Raw genomic sequence first — 25,608 nt, 5'->3', positions numbered from 1 at the left:
ACACAAACAGCAGTTGACCGGCATTGCCTGGTGAAACATTGTTGTGACGTATCGTGTGAGGAGGAGAAATGCGTACCATCACGTTTCCGACTTTGATAAAGGTCGGATTGTAGCCTATAGAGATTGCAGTTTATCGTATCGCGACATTGGTGCTCGCGTTGGTCGAGATCCAATGGCTGTTGGCAGAATATGGAATCGGTGCAGCCACATCTTGATCCATGAGTCAACAGATGGGGACATTTGCAAGGCAACAACCATCTGCACGAATAGTTCGACGACATTTGCAGCAGCATGGACTATCAGCTCAGAGACCATGGCTGCAGTTACCCTTGATGCTGCATCACGGACAGAAGCGCCTGCGATGGTGTACTCAATGACGAATCTGGTTGCACGAATGGCAAAAAGTCATTTTTTTTGGATGAATCCAGGTTCTGTTTACACCATGATGGTCGCATCCACGTTTGGCGACATCCCGGTGAATGTACATTGGAAGCGTGTATTCGTCATTGCCATACTGCCGTATCACCCGGTGTGATGGTATGGGGTGCCATTGGTTACAAGTCTCAGTCACCTCTTGTTTGTATTGATGGCATTTTGAACAGTGGACGTTACATTTCAGATGTGTTACGATCCGTGGGTCTACCCTTCATTCGATCCCTGTGAAACACTACATTTCTGCAGCATAATCCATGACCGCATGTTGCAGGTCCTATATGGTCTTTCTGGATACAGAAAATTTCGAGTACTGCCCTGACCAGCACATTCTCCGGATCTCTCATCAATTGAAAACATCTGGTCAATGGTGGCCGAGCAACTGGCTCGTCACAATACGCTAGTCACTACTCTTGATGAACTGTGATATCGTGTTGAAGCTGCATGTGGCAGCTGTACCTGTACACACCATCCAAGCACTGACTCAATGCCCAGGCGTATCAAGGCCATTATTATGGCCAGATATGGTTGTTCTGGGTACTGATTCCTCAAGATCTATGCACCCCAATTTCGTGAAAATGTAATCGCATGTCAGTTCTGGTATAATATATTTGTCCAATGAATACCTGTTTATCATCTGCATTTCTTCTTGGTGTAGCAATTTTAATGGCCAGTAGTGTATTAACCTAAAAAACAGAAGAAAACTAGGAAAAGTGGCAAAAATTGTTCATTCAAACAGATGAATAATTATTAAGTGCTTAGTGTCTCATACAGGTCTGTGCAATACATTTTAACCGATTACTTGCAAATGAGATGAGTGAGTGAATGCAAAATTTGTTCTCAGACTTTTGAGTTATGAACAGAAGGAGAATCATGTTTCAGTTTGCATGGACTTGAAGGATCATCTTCACTTAGAGCCAGGCTTCATTCCCAAAATTGTAACTGGAGACAATGGTGCCCATACCCGGGCGCAAGGGGCAAGCCAACTGCCACTCAATAGCTCTCAAGCAAATGAAAAAATATGGTGTAGTCAGCTGTTTTTCTTTCAACCAAAGATTTAAAAGTCAGTATTATGTGGGTTTTAACTGTGTTGGAACTGGAACTGTTTTATGGCTATTCACAAGTCACCTTCATCTTCCAAAATATTACCAACACTCCATAAATCCAAGTCTAGCACCCCCCCCCCCCCTCTCCCCCACCCCCTACTCTTGACTTGAGATGAAACTTGGGTCTATGGGCATGACACTGAGATGAAAATTCAGAGATCCCAATGGAAAAACAGTGATTCCCCCTTGCCTTAAAAAGGCATGTCAGTCAAAATTGAATCCCAATATCGTGCTCATTCTCCCCCTCCCCAATCTTGAGGACACAGTGCAATCCGAGTTCATTTCAAGGGGAACAATTGTGAATGCCAAAGTTTACAAGTGTATAATGCAACAATTGCAAAACAATGTATGAAGGAAGAATCCAGAAAAATGGGCCACTAGGATTCCTTCTACATCACCACAATGAGCTAGTTTGAGGCCGGAAGAAGTGTTCCTGTCAGCCCAAATCCGCTTTACTCACCAGATTTAGTACAATGTGACTTCTGGCTCTTCGAAGATATTAAAACTGCACTTTTAAGGAAGACACTGACACCATTCCTGACATTGAGAGGGCCACAACATAGCAGCTGAATGCCCTTCCAAAAGAAGCCTTCCAGAAATGTTTCTAGTCATGGATTCAACATTTGGGTAAGGACAGTATTTTGAAGATGATTAAATCAAATATGATTTAAGTTTATTAGTTTGCTTCTAATAAAATTACTCACCATATTATCTGTTCACACTTCGTACATCTCTCTCAGATGAAAGAGAGTTCCATTTAGATAACCTACTATCAGCTAAAGAGCTTGCAGGGCACTGACATCTCTCTCTCTCTCTCTCTCTCTCTCTCTCTCTCTCTCTCTCTCTCTCTCACACACACACACACACACACACACACACACAGGACGGACGGACCAGAGAGGGGGAGGGAGAGAGAGATTAAAAAAGCTGACATGTTCCTTCACTATCATATACCTTGTGACTCAGCTGAAGAAAGAGGATAGGGACTTAAAAAAAAAAGACACCTAAAAATAGAAACAAAAAAAAGGTTTTTTTTGCTAACTACGGGCAGTTTACAGGGGAAGTACACTCATGAAAAAATTACTTAAAAGGACCTACCATAGTACGATCTGTTCACAAGGAAAAGGAATTAACATTGATGGGGGTGCGGACTGGGCAAGAGGCAACCTCTGTTCACAGACTCCCAGCACATTGACTACCAAGGTGCGAGGAGGGAACAAACCACACTTAAGTCACACAGTGCAAACACCACAGTTGCACCCACATGTAAATGTATCCCCCAAGTGGCACTGACAGTGTGATGTATTAGCCATCATACCAGCTGTCCATTGCTATACTGCATGCCTATGCAAGTAAAAACTGAGACAGGGGCATAACAAAAGCTTACAAGATTTGTGAAACTGAAAGTAACAGAAAGCACCATTATTCAACAGAAAATCAATTCTGCATCAATTCACATAGACAATTTGAAATCAAAAAGTGCCAGTAGAAAAACTTACATTGTGGTAATAATCACTGTTGTTATTTTGGCTTCAGTCATGTAGTGGATAACAGGAAATACATTTTTGTTGATTACTTGTCAACTAGGGCACACCAGGGTGTATGATTTTTTTTTTTTTTTTGGGGGGGGGGGGGGGGGGGGCTTAACATACATAACTGCATATGTGGTTCCAAAAAGTCTCCTTGAAGCAATAAAGTACCAAAAATTCCTACAATCAGTAATTGTGATTTTACACACACACACACACACACACACACACACACACACACACACACACACACACACCTTGTCTCATTGGCTGAGAGAGAGAGAGGGTGGGGCAACTCTCAATTTTTGCTCTCCTGCTTGCAACATTCTATGATATTATTTTTCTTGTTCCACTCCATAAAGCACCACTGAATACCCTTCTCGAAGGGATGAAAAGTGTACCTAGCGCTGCCCGTGGTAGGCCAGGAACCATTTTGTGATGTGCAAAGCATCACAACACAGAACAACAATCACTTCGCAACAGCTATATACACAAGTTTCTTCATTAAATTGTTGAGGATTGCAGCGGCCGGACAAGAAACACTAGTGGGCCAAAGTGTACCAACCTCTACAGACATCTGATAATTCAGAACTAGGGAGCCCTTGTTCTTCTCTTTGTGGACAGGCTATAGTTTGTAGCATACACTTTTGCACTAATGACTGCATTCTGAAGACCTATTACTGTACACTGAAATAGGAAACTGTGTGCTATTGTACTAACTTTTACAAGTTAAAATGGCAAATAAAGTGTAAGAAAAAGATTTTCCTCAGTCCAACATTAAAATTCAAATACCTTATCTTACAAAATATATTTTTCTTTCAAGTTCAATGAGAAGCGTTTTTTGACAATGTCCATCAAATTGGTGCAAAAATATTTTTTTTATGCATAAATGTTGAGTTTTCAGAGCTCTATTAAATGGTAATAGTTTTGTACTACGTTACTATTTGAAATTCTGAAGTTGAATTTGTTTTCTCCATTTTGTAGGAGTTTCCAGGTAATGTAGTGTTCAATTTCTCCTAGTCAGTTTGCTTACAACAATGTTACCTGTAAAATATTGGACATAATGTTCCCGGGAAAAATGGGGTGGTATTGTAAATATCAAGCAGTACATATCAAATGGTGATCTTATTAAATTAAAAAACTATCCTTTGGATAACTTTTGATTTTTAGCTTTACAGAAACCTTTAGAATGTGTAAAATATCTCTAGATTTTCATAAATTTTAACTATTATCCTATAAACAGTGTCTGAAAATATGTATGTTGAGAAAACATCACTGTTTGGTTTTCTATTAAAATTACACTGTATTGGATGAAGCCAAAACTAGGTGATACACTGGAGGTAGGGATTTACGCCCTAAGACCCAATTGAATTAGAGGTAACTACCCCATCAGGGAGAAGAAGTTCAAAATTTCACACAACTAGGATGTTGTCAGTCCCTATACTGATTGTTCACATGACACTCAAATGCCAGATCGTCTAAATGCTCAATCTCTGATGATGTGTAGTTGTCAATTTTCCCAAATGGCACTGTTTATACAGGGTATCTCAAGTGCAAGGAGAGAGAACTATCACCAACAGTCAAATGCCACGGGTAACAATGTATCTATGAGAGGAGTCGCAATCAACTATCAAGAATAGTAACAACAGTCATACAAGCCAAGACACTGCATATGGATAGTGGGTAACACCTGCTACGCAGAAGTACCGACCAAGGAATGTCCTCCAATCCAATTGCTCATTAATAAATGCTACTGGCTAATACTAACAGCTTAACTTTTACTTCAGTGACAGGATGGCCACAAGAAGCTGAAAATTATTTTTTAATGGTTCTTTTGTTGTAAGTATGCTAATGGAAGTCAAACAGGTACCAAAAACAGGAGGCAGTAATCATGGTAGCCCACAACTGCTCAGCAACTGAGCACATAGTTTCATGCTCATGATGTGTTAACAAAAGCATTCTGAAAAAAATTTGGAAGGGACTGTGAGGTGAATTATCATCATATACACCCTTGTCTGCCTCCAGTGAGATGCTGTAAAGATATGAAGGGTGCAAAATTTGAAGCACGTCCCTGTCCCATATGAGTTCGATGGTGAAAGGCTCATTAGAAGTTCTCTATTTCCTACTGCATGAACTCTACATCAAGGATATTTTCTGCTTGAAATGCAATCTCTTACAAAGAGAAATCTATTTTATCACATGTTTCTCAAAGCACTATTACCTTCAAACAGCATTTACCATACATCAGCACGAGCTCCTGTTTTCCTTGTGCTTCGAGTGCCCAGTCACAATGCTTCTCTGTCTGCATTAATCTCTAGCACTGTTACATACAGTTAGTAGATAGACATCATCATATGAGATGGTCCCTTCAACTCCTCATGGTGAGGATGTAGTTCAGAATCAGCCAAGCTCCCATAGCATATTCCAATTACGCCGTCTTCATGTATCATGTATAAGATATTTTACATTCTACTTTTAACTTAAAAATTACAATGGTTGAGTCTAGCTTCAAAAAATTAACTGCTGATGAATTTTAAACCAAAAACATGTCAGCGGACAGGGAAACTATCAGACAATTTGGCAAAATCTCTTACATGATGGCACAACCACTTTATTTCATGAACATTTTCATTTTCAAAATGTTGTGTCACAGGGAACAAATACTTTCAGCCTCAGGTAAATCAGGAACAGGCAAGGGGAAAGGAGAAATTGCAGTACACACAGTACATTTTAGCTATGAAGAATATTTATTTCTGTATCTGCATTACAATGTGTTTCAACAGACAAACAAAAAGACATAAATACTAAGAGTTATTTACAGTTGAGGTAATTGCTTGTAGCTACTGGAATTTGAAGCGTCTGTCCCTATAGGCAACCTGTCCAGTACGAAGTTTGTGTTCTTGTTCATCCTGAAAGACAATTAAAAGGAAAATATCGTATTACATTAATGTAAAATACAATAATTATCAGTGGCAAGAAAATATTTAATTTATGTATCACACTTCAGAAACATGCATTTTTTAAAGTGTACTCCAGGGTTCTCTTACACAAACATCTGAAGCATGAGAGATGAATGAAGTGCATCAGTGACAGTCAAAATCTTGGCTGGAAAATATACACAAACACAATAAATGTTTTGAAAGGGTATGGCTGTCTACAGTTAGGAGGGGAAGCAAGGCCAGGAGTAGAACATGCAGGAAGACTATGTTCACTGGCCGTATCATAAAACCATGTTAACTGAATGGCATCAAAATGAAAAATTAACACTTCAGTTATTAGCTACACAAAAAGAAAATTAATTATAAATGATTCATATGGAATGTGACTGGCCTTTTTAGTGGAACTCCTACTTATTTGTAGAATCATTTTTACACTAGTGTTCATTTTCTGTAGGTCATGTAAATTAAATTATTGTCAGTTACAGTAGGCCACAAGCCAGACATGATCATATCATCATGTGCTGAAACTGCACACCTCCACCACAGTTTACTGACACAGAGAAAATTCTAGGCAATTCGAAGGGAAGTTGTAATGTCAACATGACAATGTCAGCAGTTTCATGACCAGAACCAAGTAATACAAAATAAAGTTAAATTTACAACCTTAACAGTAGTACATTTAGAGCTTATGTACTAATTGCTCGGTATTCCCTACATTTGCCTTTGAGTTTTATTGTCATCAATAAAAACCAACCAGAAACATCATTAAAGGAGCAAAGTATTGGCACATGGACTGTAACAAGTCTCTACAAACCTGGTAGCTCCCAAAATGTAATTCAAGAAGGAGAACAATATGAAGCAAGTAAGGACTCACAAAATCACCTGATAAGGTAGAAGTTCAGTAAATACCTTTGCCAATACCATTCTGAATTGGTATTCTGGCTGCTTTTTCACCATCCTCAACAAAAGCAAACCAGATGAGGAAAAACACAAAAACAGCCTTTTTTCATACCTTTTATCATTGGAATACAGTCCAGCATGATTTTTTTCCTTCAAGTGCTCAAAGAATTTGGTACACTACAGAAAATAGGCGTGCTTTGTCATTACCAAAGAACAGGCTGCACCACCAAGAAAATGCTGTCAGTGACACAGAACTTGAGAGGTTTTAGGTAAAAAACAATATCATGGCAGTTCTGCACCAACCAGATCTGACCACTGTGATTTTTTCCAGTTACTTGGAAAGAAAAAGTGACCTAAAAGGAAAACGTTGGCAGAAAATAGTAGAGCTGAAACAAGTATCACTGCAGGCACTATGTGGTATAACTTCAGATGGCCCTAAAAATGTTTCCATCAATGAAATGTAAGGACAAATGTAGTATGTCCAATGAGCATTATTTTAAAGGTAATGCAATTCTGTACTTTTCTTTGACATACATAATGTACAACTTAACAATTCTCATTATTTTTGCGTCTGAGTATAGGAGCTCAATTTATAACAGGAATACTGTCCTAATGGGTTTCTACCTTTAATACTAGAACAGTAAAAATTGATCAAAAGGCATCTTTCAACTTTTATTTTCACAATAAAGAATTCCGTTTTTACCATTTTTCCACCAAACTTTGTGAAGTATATATAGAACAATAGGAGGGGTGAACTAACCACTGGCACAACTCATTTTTATAATACTGCTGTTCTGATGATTACAAAGGCATTTTGTTGCATTTTGCTTTGGTCAGCAATTGCTGCCTCAAATGAGGATAGTCGCACTGTTAGAAAGGGTATGACACCTGATACTGGAATATAACTTTACAGCCAAATTTCGTGTGTTGCTGTCATTACTTGCCTCAACAGTTAGATAGCATTCTTTGGCCTGTAAAACTGTTTTCAATCATGTTGTGCCCGTACATCATACTAATAAAGATATTTAGCACGTTCTAGAAAACTCATATATTTAATCGGAAATGATATATCAGATCACGATGGTATTTATCTGCCAGAGTCAACTGGCAATGAAAGTAGTGAAACAGAGGAAGAGTTGCAGTAGATGTCTCCCCATCACAATTCTTTCCACAACTATCTCAAGAGTCAGCTGGCATAACAGTGAAGATGGCAGCTATAAATGGGACACAATGTATGGACACTAACATGTCATCACAAGGAAGAAGAACACAGGAGGGCCCACTGCATATTCCTGCCACCAAGTGCATGACTCAGTCATCAGTGCCTTCAGACTTCTTTTAGAATTGATGCCATGTACTATAAAAACACACAGAACTGAAGACAGTGTGCTCCCTGCCGCCGTTGGATAAGCAGCTGCAGCAGCAAGTCGTATAACCCTAGCTTACTTATTTGTCAAATAGTTTAATTAATTTCTTTGCGTGTTTTTGGGTACTTGCATTGTTTAATTCATATATTTCGGGCGTATTATAGTATTTGACAGTTGTAGAATCGCGCTTTAGTGTTTACTTCGTAGATTCTTATTTAAATTGCGTGTGAGTTTCGTATAGGAGGTGCAATTTCGAGTTTTAGTTACTGTAATCGTAAATTCAGCAGATTGTAGGGCAGTCGTTAGGCATTTGTACAGGTTAGTTGATACATTCTTTGCGTGTTTCGCTTGCGTTATCTAGGCACGGACTCTTGTTTCAGTAACTGTTGTTCAACATCGATTAGAATGGACAGGGACTGCGATTGCTGTGTTCGGATGAGGGCTGAGTTGGCATCCCTTCGCTCACAGCTGCAATCAGCGCTGACTTCGGTCGCGCAGCTTGAGGCTGTTGCCAATGGGCACCACTGTGGGGAGCCGGACTTGGGTATCACGGGGATGTCAACCTCGTCCCGTCTGTCCCCAGATCGGTCTGCCGCTGTGGTTGCCCCGGTTGCTGCCCGCAGTGGGGCTGAGCCCTCGCTTGTGGTTGATTGGGAGGTCGTTCCAAGGCGTGGCAGGCAGCGAAAGGCGTCCCCAGAGGCTGATCAGAAAGCCTCCCCGGTGTGTCTGACAAACCGGTTTCAGGCACTGTCTCTGGCTGAGCCAGATGCAGCTGCCTGCCCTGTGGTGGGCTTACTGGTAGTTGGGAGCTCCAATGTTAGGCGCGTAATGGGGCCCCTTAGGGATACGGCGGCTAAGGAGGGGAAGAAATCCAGTGTGCACTCCGTGTGCATTCCGGGAGGAGTCATTACTGATGTGGAAAGGGTCCTTCCGGATGCCATGAAGAGCACAGGGTGCAGCCAGCTGCAGGTGGGGCACATGTCGGCACTAATGACGTGTGTCGCTTTGGATCTGAGGAAATTCTCTCTGGATTCCAGCGGCTATCTGATTTGGTGAAGGCTGCCGGTCTTGCTTACGAGATGAAGGCAGAGCTCACCATCTGCAGCATCGTTGACAGAACCGACTGCGGACCTTTGGTGCAGAGCCGGGTGGAGGGTCTGAATCAGAGGCTCAGACGGTTTTGCGACCGTATTGGCTGCAGATTCCTTGACTTGCGCCATAGGGTGGTTGGGTTTCGGGTTCCGCTGAATAGGTCAGGAGTTCACTACACTCAGCTGGCGGCTACACGGGTAGCGGAGGCTGTGTGTCGTGGACTGGGCGGTTTTTTAGGTTAGAAGGCCTCGGGAAAGTGCGGGATGGGCTGCAATGTCAAAGGGTGCTTGGCAATTACAGGACGTGCTTGGATCAAGGAACAGTCGGAATTATAGTTGTAAATTGTTGTAGTTGCGCTGGAAAAGTCCCTGAGCTTCAAGCGCTAATAGAAAGCACAGAAGCTGATATCGTTATAGGTACAGAAAGCTGGCTAAAGCCTGAAATAAGTTCTGCAGGAATTTTTACGAAGTCTCAGACGGTGTTCAGGAAAGATAGATTACGCAGAATTGGTGGTGGAGTGTTTGTGTCTGTCAGTAGTGGTTTATCTTGTAGTGAAGTCAAAGTAGATACTCCGTGCGAATTGGTGTGGGTGGAGGTTATACTTAACAGCCGAATTAAGTTAATAATTGGCTCCTTCTACCGACCCCCAGACTCCGATGATACAGTTGCGGAACAGTTCAGAGAAAGTTTGAGTCTCGTAACAAATAAATACCCCACTCATACGGTTATAGTTGGTGGGGACTTCAACCTACCCTCGGTATGTTGGCAAAAATACTTGTTCAAAACCGGTGGTAGGGAGAAAACGTCTTCCGAGATTGTCCTAAATGCATTCTCCGAAAATTATTTAGAGCAGTTAGTCCACGAACCCACGCGAATTGTAAATGGTTGCGAAAACACACTTGACCTCTTGGCCACAAACAATCCAGAGCTGATAGAGAGCATCATGACTGATACAGGTATTAGTGATCACAAGGTCATTGTAGCTAGGCTCAGTACCATTTCTTCCAAATCCATCAGAAACAAACGCAAAATAATTTTATTTAAAAAAGCGGATAAAGTGCCACTAGAAGCCTTCCTAAAAGACAATTTCCATTCCTTCCCAACTGACTATGCGAATGTAGACGAGATGTGGCTCAAATTCAAAGATATAGTAGCAACAGCAATTGAGATATTCATACCTCATAAATTGGTAAGAGATGGAACGGATCCCCCGTGGTACACAAAACAGGTCCGAACGCTGTTGCAGAGGCAACGGAAAAAGCATGCGAAGTTCAGAAGAACGCGAAATCCCGAAGATGGGCTAAAATTTACAGACGTGCGAAATTTGGCACGTACTTCGATACGAGATGCCTTTAATAGGTTCCACAACGAAACATTGTCTCGAAATTTGGTAGAAAATCCGAAGAAATTCTGGTCGTATGTAAAGTACACAAGCGGCAAGACGCAGTCAATACCTTCGCTGCGCAGTACCGATGGTACTGTTATCGACGACTGTGCCGCTAAAGCGGAGTTATTGAACGCAGTTTTCCGAAATTCCTTCACCAGGGAAGACGAATGGAATAATCCAGAATTTGAAACACGAACATCTGCTAGCATGAGTTTCTTAGAAGTGGATACCTTAGGGGTTGCGAAGCAACTCAAATCGCTTGATACGGGTAAGTCTTCAGGTCCAGATTGTATACCGATTAGGTTCCTTTCAGATTACGCTGATACAATAGCTCCCTACTTAGCACTCATCTACAACCGCTCGCTCACCGATAGATCTGTACCTACAGATTGGAAAATTGCGCAGGTCGCACCAATGTTCAAGAAGGGTAGTATGAGTAATCCATTTAACTACAGACCTATATCATTGACGTCGGTTTGCAGTAAGGTTTTGGAGCATATACTGTAATCAAACATTATGAATCACCTCGAAGGGAAGGATCTATTGACACGTAATCAGCATGGCTTCAGAAAACATCGCTCTTGTGCAACGCAGCTAGCTCTTTATTCGCACGAAGTAATGGCCGCTATCGACAGGGGATCTCAAGTTGATTCCGTATTTCTAGATTTCCGGAAAGCTTTTGACACCGTTCCTCACAAGCGACTTCTAATCAAGCTGCGGAGCTATGGGGTATCATCTCAGTTGTGCGACTGGATTCGTGATTTCCTGTCAGGAAGGTCGCAGTTCGTAGTAATAGACGGCAAATCATCGAGTAAAACTAAAGTGGTATCAGGTGTTCCCCAGGGAAGCGTTCTGGGACCTCTGCTGTTCCTGATCTATATAAATGACCTGGGTGACAATCTGAGCAGTTCTCTTAGACTGTTCGCAGATGATGCTGTAATTTACTGTCTAGTAAGGTCATCCGAAGACCAGTATCAGCTGCAAAGCGATTTAGAAAAGATTGCTGTATGGTGTGTCAGGTGGCAGTTGACGCTAAATAACGAGAAGTGTGAGATGATCCACATGAGTTCCTAAAGAAATCCGTTGGAATTCGATTACCCGATAAATAGTACAATTCTCAAGGCTGTCAATTCAACTAAGTACCTGGGTGTTAAAATTACGAACAACTTCAGTTAGAAGGACCACATAGATAATATTGTCGGGAAGGCGAGCCAAAGGTTGCGTTTCATTGGCAGGACACTTAGAAGATGCAACAAGTCCACAAAAGAGACAGCTTACACTACACTCGTTCGTCCTCTGTTAGAATATTGCTGCGCGGTGTGGGATCCTTACCAGGTGGGATTGACGGAGGACATCGAAAGGGTGTAAAAAAGGGCAGCTCGTTTTGTATTATTGCGTTGTAGGGGAGAGAGTGTGGCAGATATGATACACGAGTTGGGATGGAAGTCATTACAGCATAGACGTTTTTCGTCGCGGCGAGACCTTTTTACGAAATTTCAGTCACCAACTTTCTCTTCCGAATGCGAAAATATTTTGTTGAGCCCAACCTACATACGTAGGAATGATCATCAAAATAAAATAAGAGAAATCAGAGCTCGAACAGAAACGTTTAGGTGTTCGTTTTTCCCGCTCGCTGTTCAGGAGTGGAATATTAGAGAGATAGTATGATAGTGGTTCGATGAACCCTCTGCCAAGCACTTAAATGTGAATTGCAGAGTAGTTATGTAGATGTAGACTCTGAACAAAATAAGAAAAACACCACTAGGAACATATTGGAGGAACTGGAGACAATGTTAGTTGTGCTATAGGTGTCCTGTTGGATGACCCTTAGTCACATTTTTGAGAGCGTAATTTTATCACTGATAAAATGATGACACATTTTGAGCGCATCAGATTCCTGATGTCATATCGGGGCATGTGTAGTCAAAAACAAGACAGCTGTGTCCCTTCTCTCTGAGCTGATTGTAGTACAGCTGACCATCATTTCAGCACTCATTCCATACTGGTTTCTAGTCATTGCGGAGGGAGCACTACGAAACATGTCTCGTTTCCATTTTATTTCCCTAACAGCACCCATTTTAAGAGAAATGGCATACTTTAAATGTGTTTTTCATCTCATATTCAAAAATAAATGGCATAATTTAAGAGCAATATTTACAGTGTGCTGTAATGTATTAGCACATGATCACTGGATAAGCATGCACTATGGAAATATATGTTTTTGTACACTAATATTTTCATGCACTAACACCTTCAATTTAAGAGCCAAGTAATTAGACATTAGACAAAATAAACATGACAACAGTTGTGAAACTGTCAATACTGCTCTACAACATAAACAAGCATACATGAATAATGGACAGAAAAGATGAAAAATGGCTGCATAATACAACACTTATTCTGATAAATCGAAAAGCATGGGCATGCGATAGCATAAGTAGAACTATCACTAGTGGAGGTATTTATCCAGTTTTATGTTAAAGTAACAGAGTACAGCAAGATAATAAATGATTATAATGATGCATTACAGAACAGTGTGGTCTAATTTTAGCATAACATGACATCTTAAATTAGATTCTTCATGCTATAAATATGGGTGGCTCCTAGGACTGACAAATATATACTGCATTTATTTGATTACTGAATAGTAAAAACTGTACAAAAAGAATGTGCTGAGAACAACTTGTTTTTAGTGGTTAAGAATGTAACCTGATGCGTACAGCTTCAAAGAGGGGAAAAAACTTATCTTCCAAAGAACAAGCAGGATGCCATAACAAGATAATATTCAAATGAACAGGACCATTCAAAAATCATGCACAATCATCAGCATCACCATCATTATCATTATCATCGTGTGTTCTGCCCTAGGGCAGGTCTCCATACTTTGCTCTCCATACAGTCTTGTCATTTGCTACCCTCTTTGTTTTCTTGTAATTGTTTTCTATCCTTATACTCTCCATCTTATCTTGTATCTTCTTCTCCTTCCACTCATCATTCCTTCCACAGCATTCATCAGTAAACAATCTCTTTATAAAAAGTCCAAGCCAATTGTGCTTCCTCTTCCTGTTAACTTTAAATTTCTCTCTCTTGCCCCAACCTTCTCATTGCCACCTCATTTCTTACTTTGTCTACCCATTTTATCCCTCCCATCATCCTCCAAATCCACATCTCAAATGCTTCTATTCTTCTACTTTCCTCAGAGTCCGTACCTCAGCTCTGTACAAAGCCATGCTCAATATCCAGCACTTAGCCAGTCTCTTTCTGGATTCCCTGACCATGCACCACATACAAGTCTCCTCTTACTAAATGCCTCTTGGCAATTGCTATACATGTTTTCACTTCCTTACTGCATTCCGTGTCTTCTGTAATTATGCCCTCTGAGATATTTGAAAGCACTAACTTGTTCTATGCCTTGCTGCCCTATCTTTATAGTAATTGTTTTCCTGCACTTATTGCTATACATTTTATCTTTTTCTTACTAATTCTCATTCTGAATTTCTCACAGGTCTCATTTAATTCTTTTAAAATTACAATCCTAGTCCTTTCACTATCTGCCAATAACACCACATCATCCGCAAGTCAATCACTCACTTATTCTCCCACCACCAACCCGCTCTCCTCTTTTTTTGTCTCAAACATTTCTGAGTAATATACTCCACATACATGTTACACAATACTTGGGAGAGACAGCAAGCTTGCATCATTCCCCTTCCAAATGTGCTTTCCTCTGTCATCTCATTCCCAATCTGCACTCGTATCGTCTGTTATAGATATCGATATTTAATCAACCTTCTACCCCTCCAGTTGACTCCAGTCTTCCTTAATATGTAAATTAATTTATTCCACTGTACTCTATCAAAGGCTTTCTCAAAGTCAATAAAAACAGTCCATACTTCTCTTTCAATGGGTCTCTCACCTCTAATTCTCAACAGTCAAATTGCATCTCTTTTACCTTTCCCTCTTCTAAATCCATACTGTTCCTCTGCAATACTTTTTGCCAGTCTACTGTGAAGTCTTCTGTTTATCACCCTTAGAACCTTTGCTGCATGAGAAATCAAACTTATGGTTCTAAAAGCCTAACATTTCTTGGCATTGCTTTTCTTCTCAGTTAGTATCATTAATGCCAAGATAAAGTCATCCGGCCATTTACATTTTTCATTATCTTATTATCTTACATTTTTCTTTATCTTATTATCTATGTAAGTTAACTTTCTCACACCACAACTCCCAAGGCTCTTTATACAACACTATTGGTAATCCACCAATTCCACTTGCTTTATAATTCTCTCTCTCTCTCTCTCTCTCTCTCTCTCTCTCTCTCTCTCTCTCTCTCTCTCTCTCTCTCGAAGCCCTTTCTACTTCAAGAAACGGCATCATTTGTCCTGTTCTGTAACTCTCGTCTCTTCTTCTAACTCAATATTGTTTGGTTTTTCCATCAGCCTTATCTATTTGGATACTTTGCCTGCTTTTCTCTGCTTCAAAGACTAGGTCAGCAGCTAATCTATACATTACTTCCTCCCTTTTCTAGTTTCTCTATTTCTTTACATTCCCCTTTCATCCATGTCTTCTTGCCTCTTCTGTTTCTGTTCTTAATTCATTATTCAGCTTTCTGTAGATTCTTTTCCCTTCCTCAGTTCCTAATGCCTTACATCTTACCAAGTAGTGCCTTAGTGAACTATTCTTTCCTTATTCTTTCAAACTTCCTCGCCTCTCTAATTACTTCTGCAGATTCCTTCAGGTTTTGTCTCCTCCTCTTCAATTTCTCACTTGCACACTCTTCTTTGGATCCTCTATACCCTTTTGAGAAATGTGTTTTCCAACTCAGCACCCTTACCTTCTTCCTTCAGCCTTTCTCAGTTAAATTTCTCTCTTGGCTTTCCTCCTCTCATTCTCTTCAACTTTATTTGCAAGTCCGTCACCACCAAGCTGTGGTCCAAATCTGTTGGCTCCTGGGTATGCTCCGGCATATTTTATGCAGTTTTTGTACCTATACTACTGAATTATGACGTAATCAATTTGGGATCTGTCCTGCTTCACCCTAGATATCTACATATATCTTCATCTTCTATGATGTTCAAACACTGTGTATCACAAGAGATAATTCTCTGTGGAAATTAACCAGCCATTCACCCCTCTCATTCCTGTTTCCCAATCCAAATCACCCAACCACATCCCCTTCTTTTCTGCGTCCTACAACTGCACTCAAATTTCGCATTAGGACGATGTAGGCATTAATTTTTTCTTTATCCATAATTTCTTGAATCTTTTCATTATCTTTCTCTGCTTCTTCAATGTGTGGGCTTGTTGGGACATGTATTTGTATTAAAACAACAACATTCTTGTCACCACATCATCATCATCATATCTTTCACCTAGGTACTCCACTTTCAATACATTTTTCCATCTGCCATTTTCCTATCACAATTGCTACACCACAGCTGTCACTGTTCTCTCTGTTCGAGTAAAACAATTTGTACTCTCCACAACCCAATTCTCCTTTACATGGGCATCTCACTTCACATGCATCTAATACATCCCTATTCTTCATTATTTTCTGTTTGACATTTTCCAGCTTGTCGGTCTGAAATAGTGTGTTCCAACCCTTAATTTCTCTTTTTTCATCCTACAATGTTTACTTTTCCTCCCCAACGCTTCTCATTTGATCTTGATATAATCCCCTCTCAGAGATCCAGCAATTATACAAATGAACATTAAATGACAATATAACAATGGCTATGCAAAAAGAGAGAGACACGCCACAGAAGATTGTGAAATAAACAAACCTGACATGAAGCCAGAGAATGCAGTAGGAAATGTGTCAGTGTGTCAGATCTGAGCAGATGATGGCCTTGGCCACACCGCACACTGAACAAAAACCGCTGGTTAGGGGGAACGAACCAAACAGTGAGGTTATCAGTCTCATCGGATTAGGCAAGGATGGGGAACGAAGTCAGCCATGCCCATTCGAAGGAACTATCCGGCATATGCCTGAAGCAATTTAGACTAATTACGAAAACCTGCGTGTTTGAACCATCATCCTCCTGAATGAGATTCCAGTGTGCTAACCACTGCACCACGTCACTCAGCTGTTGAAGTAACAGATAAAAAAGAAAAGTCAATAATGGTGAAATTTATACATGGTGCAACAAGAAAGCAAATATTCTGAAAAATTTGGAAATACATAAATGCGGAAACACTATAAAGGATGCACCAGAAACTGTTACGTAAGTGAAGGTTCTGGATGTAAACGAAGCAAAACTGATGGAACTTATGCAGCCAAGCGTTCTAAATCTACAGCCTATGAACACGCCTCTCCAAAGAAAGTATACTGAGAACAATCAATGAAGGGCAACAGGTAGATTCCACATTTCTAGATTTCCAGAAAGCATTTGACATGGTGCCCCACTGACTCGGGGGCTCCTTAAATAATAGAACCCAGTATGTTGTCCTCGACGTTCAGTGTTCATCAGAGAAATGTGTAGCGTCAAGAGTGCTCCTGGCTAGTGTGATACTGCTGCTATTGTTCTCTGTATACATAAATGATTTGGCGGACAAGGTGAGTAGCAATCTGCGATTGTTTACTGATGATGCCATGGTGTACTGTAAGGTGTCGAAGTTAAGTGATTGTAGGAAAATACAAGACAACTTACACAAAATTTCCAATTGGTGTGATTAATGGCAGCTAGCCCTTAATGTGGAGAAAAAAAAGTTAATGCAGATGAGTAGGAAGAACAAACCTGTAATGTTCAGATACAGTATTACTAGTGTCCTGCTTGACACAGTCAAGTCATTAAAATATCTGGGCATAAAGTTGCAAAGCGATATGAGGTGGAACGAACATGTGGAAACTGTGGTATGGAAGGTAAATTGTTGACTTTGGTTTATTGGGATAATTTTAGCAAAGAGGAGGAGAGTGCGTATAGGACACTGGTGCAAACTATTTTTGAGCACTGCTCGAGTGTTTGGAATCTGTACCACATCAAATTGAAGGAAGACATCAATAAATTCAGAGGCGGCAGCTAGATTTGTCACCAGTAACGTAAGTGTTAAGGAGAACTGGCATTTGAAGCTGACTGTCTAACGTTCTACAGCTGCCAACACACATTGCACATAAGGACCACGAAGATACATGAAACTGGGGCTCATATGGAGGTGTATAGTCATTTTTCCCTCACTATTTGCAAGTGGGACAGGAGGCAAAATGACAAGTAGAGGTACAGGGCACCTTCTGTCACGCACACTATGGTGGCTTGCAGGGCATTTATGTAGATGTACAAAGTTGTGAGTGGAGATGCAAGTATTAAATGCATAAGGAAATATGCTGTTGTACACAAAATAAAAATAGGGTCTGATTCCCACAATCAACAGACATAAAAAACGGTAACTAGCGAGTTGTGATACAAAAAATTCTAATCACTGTCCTTGCTTACTGAAACTAAGCAAGCAGATACTAGACAGAGGCAATAATACATGCCTTCATGAATAATAAACACCTGCCTGTTTTAAATGGCGCTTTCAATGGAGCAGCTGCCTTCTACAAGACAGCTGAGAACCTTTTGAAGTAATAAGGTAAGATCTGGGTTTCAATAGCAGTTGGTTGTGTGATTTTGTGGTCATTGTTCAAAAATTTGCTAAACACATGATGGTTTTTCGAATAAACAAGACCAAAATTACTGTGAAATTATTCATCACTATCACGTAACAAAATAGTGAATGACCAGCTTTGTAAAACCAAAGACAAATGATGTGTCTAAAGGTTAAGAAGAAGTTTGCTGTTTGTCCAACGAGACGTTTTATTCAGTGCATAAAATTAGTGTTCAACTGTCATAAAAGTGGTAGTGGTCATAGATAAGGTCAATATTCAATCACATTAATGTTATGTGGGAAATTATTTCATGTGCCCAGCAAGTGTGACTAAAAGTTTGAATCAGAATCACTACTAAACCTGGTTCAAAAGAAAAAGAAGTAAAAACTAATTTTATATACATAATATAAAATGAAATAAAAGCCAACAGATTGAAAGGAAAATACAAAAATTACAGTGGCAAAATTCTTTCACGAGGAGGAGGTGGTGGTGGTGGCGAGTACAGTCCACTCCTAACAAATTAACTGCTACAGAATGAATTAAATGGGGCTGTTTAGAATTGCACATCACAATATTATAATGACATCCAGATCAGTTTTTATCACTTTATGTACTATGGAATTAAATTGATTTGGTTGAAAATAAGTGTTTACACTGAATCAACAGTAGAATAATTGTGACAGCTGGGTCAGTTCAAAAATTGCATATTTCACATGCAGAGAGACACCAATTTCTAATTCCGTACATTTCAGGCATCATTCAATAACTAACTGAAGCAAGCTGTTAAATGAGCCCAGTACTACCTCACTCTAATGCCACTATGATCACTTTAAAAATATATATATACATGGCACATATCAGTTTCAATATATTGGCACATGTAGATATCACACACAAATTCATAGCTATAGGTAATCAATTTCTGTGTTGTTCTACTTATTTTCACTACTGTACAAGATGGAAAGAAAGACAACACCATGATTCACCAAAGAGCAAATGAAATAGCTGTGTATTTAACTCTGCCAATTAAATAGACATTATCTACAAAATGAAAGAAGAAGCAGTTTGTTAAAGTTAATTTGCAATGATGAATACAATATGGAACTATTTTACAATTGCTTCATCTCTACACACTGTCAATTGTGTCATCATAAAATTTGTTCCTGTAACAAATTGTGTATCACTGTTTATAAAGCAGTTCATTGCAAAATATTTTCTCCTTCCATATGAAAATATTTAATCAAATATATTATTTAATAAATTATGCTCTAGAATTCTCTCTCTCTCTCTCTCTCTCTCTCTCTCTCTCTCTCTCTCTCTGTCTCTGTGTGTGTGTGTGTGTGTGTGTGTGTGTGTGTGAGTGAGAGAGAGAGAGAGAGAGAGAGAGAGAGAGAGAGAGAGAGAGAGAATATGACTAATTTACTTCTTAACTGCCGGACCAGTATAGGGCACTCATGCATATCATCAACGCTATCTTATATACAGGATAAGTCAGGAGGAAAGGTAAATGCTTTGAGTACTGGGGGTTCTGAACAAAAAACTTCATATGGATATATGCCCTATTCTGAATGGTTTCCTTTAATGTCAGTCTTTAACCATTTTCTTGTATAACTAATACCATGGCATCTAGCAAATTTATGTCATACTAAAGAATAAGATTAAATTTATGCAAAAAAGGTCCTTTTCATTTATTTATTTTTTCTCCCCTCTAGGGCTAATCGTCTATCTGATGAGAGCGAGAGAATAAGGAGAATCTCTCTCAACGCACATGCACTGTACCTTAGGTAGTTTTTGTACGTCTATTTGAGGTAGTGTCCCAATTCGATAGACCACAAGTGTCCTATTTCAAATTCTGCATCTCAAATTCCCCTACATTACTGTGTTATATTTTTAACAATGACAATGTACTGAATAGTGCAGAAAATAAACAACAATGTACATCAAATATGTTTTGTCTCTGAAACCATTCGCATTAGGGTGCATGTCCATATGAAGTTTCTGTTCAGAACCATCAATACTATCACCCTTCAAAGCGAGAATCTTTCCTTCTCATTCGCACAGTGCATAGTTTTCTTAGGGTGTGCTTTCTGGGAAGAACAATGCTTTTCTTGGAGTGACTATTTTTGAAACATGCTGTGCATTTCTGTGGAAGTAATTCTGGGGTATTATTCTGAATTGCCCCTCAATTAACTGTTTTTATATATCCTTGCTGGACATGCATTTTTTTCTTTCTCTCTGAAGGGTACCCATTCTAACATACATGCTCGCCAGGCTTTCAAAGACATTTCTCTAACGTAAAAAATCCTAATGTGCACAATTCATGAACTGTTCTAACCAAGAAGCTGCTATCTGTGCACTATGTACACCTTACCTACTTAGAGGGCCCTACAGTTCTCTACCCAGCACACCAAGTCGACAAATTTGCACTCAAGAGCGTCAGAGAATCACCATAGCCTTTGCTTTAAGCCTTCTATGCAGATCCGAATCAGAGCCATCCACTTGGTCCAGGATACAGTACTACTAATTGTTAGCTAAGCTACCAAACCCCACTGGTGATGGTATTCATCAACACTTCAGCCAGCCACTAATATGAACTTAAAATGACCTTAGAACCCAGGCTCAGGAATCTTAGTAAAATCATACAACTAACATTTGATGTTGAAGTATGCAGGAGCAGCCTAGTAACTAGTATCCCACATTCACTATTAACCTGTTGATGTACAATCTGTGCATGGTTGCCACTAACACATGGACAATGGAATCCAGATTTATCAGGCATACTTGGATGATGACGCAGCATCAGTGCTGCCAGGTAACACCAGTATAATGAGCTCATCCCCATTAAAATGTAGTGCAGCAATTTGTAGCTACTGTACCTACTGTAGCTGCTCAATTTATGTTGCTATCAATACAAGTAACTATGTCTGAGAGATTTAAAAGGTATCTCATCTGATCGGAGACTGACTAATTAGTACTGAATCACACAAAAAAGTGCTAACTTTGCTACAGCTGGCTGAGGTTCCAGACACTACTAAAGTTTGCACACATGACCCCTTATGTCATGAAACACATGACTAAGTAAATATGCCAGGCTAATGAAAAATCTTGAAGGAGAATGTTAATTAGACTGCATACAACTACCCTATGCAAAAAAGATAATTATATGAGTGTCATGAACACGCACAGACAGCAACAAGAGCACCAATGAACAAACAAACAAAAGCTTGTAACTATTCACTTCCACACACAATCATGTAATAAAGTGACTAAATGTATTGCTCTGCACATTTTAAGCACTGTGAATATTATGACTGGGCACTTAGAGCTTGATTAATTTACTTCCCTACGTAATATCCACATGCATAACAATCCCCAGTTCAATAGATTTTGTTGTTCTGTCTTGCACTGTCTGTCTCTTGAAAGTCCCTTCTACACAGTCATCAGGCGGCAGAGAAATGACTAACCTAGACATAGACAATATCAACTAGTCCTTAAATTTTGAACATTCTTACTTTTTCTATATGAATCCATAAATGTTCATTTACAAGCTTACAAGCTATAAGTGCAATATAGATGACCTGTTTTGATGTACTTATTTCCCAAAATGAAAACAAAATAATAATGAATATGTTTTTGCCTTATCCATTATCTCTAAACTATTTACAGAAGAAGGAAATCTACTGCCTTAAAACTCCAAAGCGCCTAAGCACGCAGCTACAATATAATAAGTAAATGTGGTGTTTAAAAACTTTGTCTGTGACATGACAAAGCAAAAGGATTTAGTTCAAAAAATTTTGCTAATGTCAAACTCACCCTCTTCTTCTTTATAAACCATATGAACAGTGCCATAGGTGCTGCAACCAATGCAAGGCCATAGAATGAAGACTTTGGTGTTGGGCGAAAATGTTCATATTGCGTAGCACGCATGGCCATAAATCTTTGCACTCCTGTATCCAGCTGGAAAAAAAAAAAAAAAAAAACATAGCAGAAATTCTTATAACTGGCAATCAAAGAACAGGAATAATTAGCATTTATTCCGTGTGTACAGAAGCTAAACGAGTCAAAATACTATAACAATACTGGTTTTTAGAACTCAACTCTACATTGTACGGAAATGTATTTTCTGAAATGTTCCTTTATCTTTGGAACAAGTACATCAATTAATAAAATTGACAGCTTTTCTAATGAACTGTCAATTTCCTGGATCAATACAGATCAGAAGAAATTCCATAAATGTTGAAATTATTCAAGAACACATGCTTTTCAGTAAGAAAACTACTGTCATTGACAAGAGTGCTCACTCCATTCTTCACTCTAACTAGTGACCTATGGAGGACTTTCGACCACTGATTTTTGGCAGATGACACTTTTACGAAATTATATAATTCTTCTTAAGCTGCATTACACATGAAACAGAGGTGAAAATTACACTTCAATATATGACACATCATCTCCTGCAGACTATTAGTTATCTTGAGAAAGAAGTGCCAAGTACAGGCAAGTTATTTTAGTCATTTTAATTTATTTAACTGGGCCTCCTTGATTAAACATTGTACTAAATATACCAACTCTCATTTTTCTACATAAAACTCTTTCATAGTGTAGGAGTATTCTTTACATAGAATTTACCATACTATTTCTGCTCATATGCCTAAGAGCGTCAGCTATTTAATACTCCCCAATTATCAATATCACGTTGTTCACTTCTTCGGCTTCGCCTCTTGCTAAAGTTCTAAGGTGCACTTCATGTGGATTATTTTCAAATATGACCACATTAGAGTTATAAGGGTCCACCAAATTTGGATGAATTTCCACTGCTGATAAACCGTCCGGACCATATTTTACCCTGGCATAGCGTTAAAATTTATCCATTTTAACAAAACACAAGCAGCTTGACAACTTTAAAAAGCAGTATAAAAACCATTCTGCAAGTCACAGTGATACTTCTGATACTGTACAACACGTATCAAGGTGGCAAAATCAATTTCATCGATATACACACCATCAGTCAGGCAGAGTACTTTCATAACATTTCCTTCGATAAATACTGCACACAACTGTTAAGGGAAGACTAGTTTCATCACATATTATGTGAACAATAGGCCGGTATGTGGTGTATTAGTCCAGTCTAAAAAGGGAAATTAGGACAAAAAATACGTTTAAGTGCAAATTTTTGTACAGTCATAGGAGGGAATGCCATCAGCAATATACCAAAAATCCTGACTGATGGGGTAAAAGCATTGGGGTGTGTGTAAAGGTCACCCCCCCCCCTCCCTCTCTCTCTCTCTCTCTCTCTCTCTCTCTCTCTCTCTCTCATATATCTGCAACTTCTGTTCTGACAAAAACGTTTCCCAGCATAAAATTAAACTACATCAAATTTACTCCAAAAGTGTGATTTTTCTCTGGGATTATTGAAGATAATGTTTTACTGGCATAAAATTGATGTTAACTGTTAAATGATGTGGGTTAAGAACAAACATTAAATGTGCGTACCCCATCTCAGTGAAGTTGAATCATATTAAGGGATAAATTGTGTTTAGGGGGAATGACAAGCTGGACAGTGATAGGGGTACTGCATTTGAAGAGAATTCTGTTAATACGCAGACTAATAGTTTCTGGGATAGTGTAATAAAAGACACAACTGAGATAAAAATTTGTGAGAACACCCTCAACAAAGACGAGAGCTTGAAGCTAAGCAAGGCCTTTGAACCCGTCCATTAGAAGGTTGAAGTAAATGCGTAACGAAAACATTACCTTACACAGCGCTGGAGCGAGTGCCAAAGACATTGCAAAAGGCAGCACCGCTATACAAGGATGGTAGCAGCAATCAAAAGACAGTCACCACTTAACAATGGCCGAGGAGTACTTGGCCAAAAGATTGTGCATTTTAAACCACTTGAAGTGGGTGGAAGCTGGAGAGAATTTTGTCAACGGTTGAGAAGTGTTTAATTTGTAAGTAAGCTGTCATCAGTGGCCTATGTAGTGTTGGTGGGAAAGGGACTGGATTATTAAATGTGGCCCCCAGTTGCTGTCTATCATTGTGCATTGTAAAGCAGCGTAAGTGTGTGTGTGTGTACGTGATGGTCAATTAATAAATTAGCAGAAATTTACTGCCTTTCTCTCACCATTAATTGTGTTACTGGTAGACTTCATAAATGTATTCCCTTCAGGAACTCTTAGTATATGTATTGTGGGCTGCACTGAGTGGAGCCCCTTACTGCCCAGCCACAGCTTATTCAGGAAGGTGGATCCGAATCTGAGTGATGGAATGAGGCTGAACACATCTAAGTATAAAACATTAATCTGCTGCCAACGATATACTTGACTTACGCTGAAATAGCTGAAATTCAATAACACGTACAACCTACTTCCACCACAGAATAAGCCAATTTAAGGCTCTGGGCCTCTTTGTATTTTCAGAGAACTGAGGCTTGGGTAATGCATTTGACATTTCATAGGCTGTGGAAAGTATTCAATCCAGTGATAATGGAGACAATGAAATCAACATTGTTGAATACATTTTAACAGCATGCTACAAATGGATAGACTCTTTAGGGTGGTAGGCAGTTGACAGATACAGCTGCTAAGCTTTTTTACATAACAGCTCACTTTACGGCTGCAAATAAGTACCACTTATTAATTTTTTTTAAAAAATCCACCATAAACGTATGAGCTCATTGAAGTTATTTTATGCATTCACATAAACGAATTGGACAGGAAATGCCGGGGAGGTATAGTCAGTCTGTAAACTGAAAAGAGAGCACTGCTTGTGTTGGCAGAAGAATACTACCGCTGCCACGCAGAATGACGAGTAATCAATTCCCTCTTTAGCAGTGTAAAACAGTAGACAGAGTTTTGCATTGATTCTGTCACATGCTTCTCTTGTGTTAGTGTTACTAGTTACTCTTACCTGCATTGCATGTAGTGTTAATGCACTTTCTGGAAAATAAACACCCCCTATGCATGTCTGTACACTGTGTCCCAGTGATTTCTAAGCTGAGCTGCAAAAGTATCTGTGTAACTTTGTGAGACACCCTGTATTTACTGCTTGTGACAAGAGTCAGGTGGAGCGAGTGCAGATTCGCCTGCTCCTCTTCAGTTTGCAGTGTATTTGGGAAGCGAATGATCATTATCTGGCAACCTGACTTCCATCACACGTCTATACACATCACCCTCAGTTTGTCAGACTTCCAAAACACCATTTATCCCACCATACACAGTTCTACTGCAACACAGATGGGGTACATACACATTTAATATTTGCTCTTAAT

At 39.5% G+C, this 25,608-nt stretch overlaps 1 protein-coding gene across 1 annotated transcript in view; it reads right to left on the bottom strand.

Annotated features, from left to right (window-relative positions):
* Nucleotides 1-5,795: 5,795 nt before the first annotated feature.
* LOC126299599 (uncharacterized) overlaps nucleotides 5,796-25,608 on the bottom strand; it is a 102,782-nt gene continuing 82,969 nt past the window's right edge. Inside the window, exons 2-3 of the mRNA XM_049991622.1 lie at nucleotides 22,151-22,294; nucleotides 5,796-5,976 (exon numbers count right to left, since the gene is read on the bottom strand). Of these exons, the coding sequence (XP_049847579.1) occupies nucleotides 5,908-5,976; nucleotides 22,151-22,294 (213 nt within the window). The 3' untranslated portion in view covers nucleotides 5,796-5,907. The remainder of the gene's footprint in view (nucleotides 5,977-22,150; nucleotides 22,295-25,608) is intronic.

The sequence above is a fragment of the Schistocerca gregaria genome, chromosome X (genome assembly GCF_023897955.1).
Source record: "Schistocerca gregaria isolate iqSchGreg1 chromosome X, iqSchGreg1.2, whole genome shotgun sequence".
In the NCBI taxonomy this organism is placed as follows: Eukaryota; Metazoa; Arthropoda; class Insecta; order Orthoptera; family Acrididae; genus Schistocerca; species Schistocerca gregaria.
This window is presented reverse-complemented; position numbering and strand designations above follow the sequence as displayed.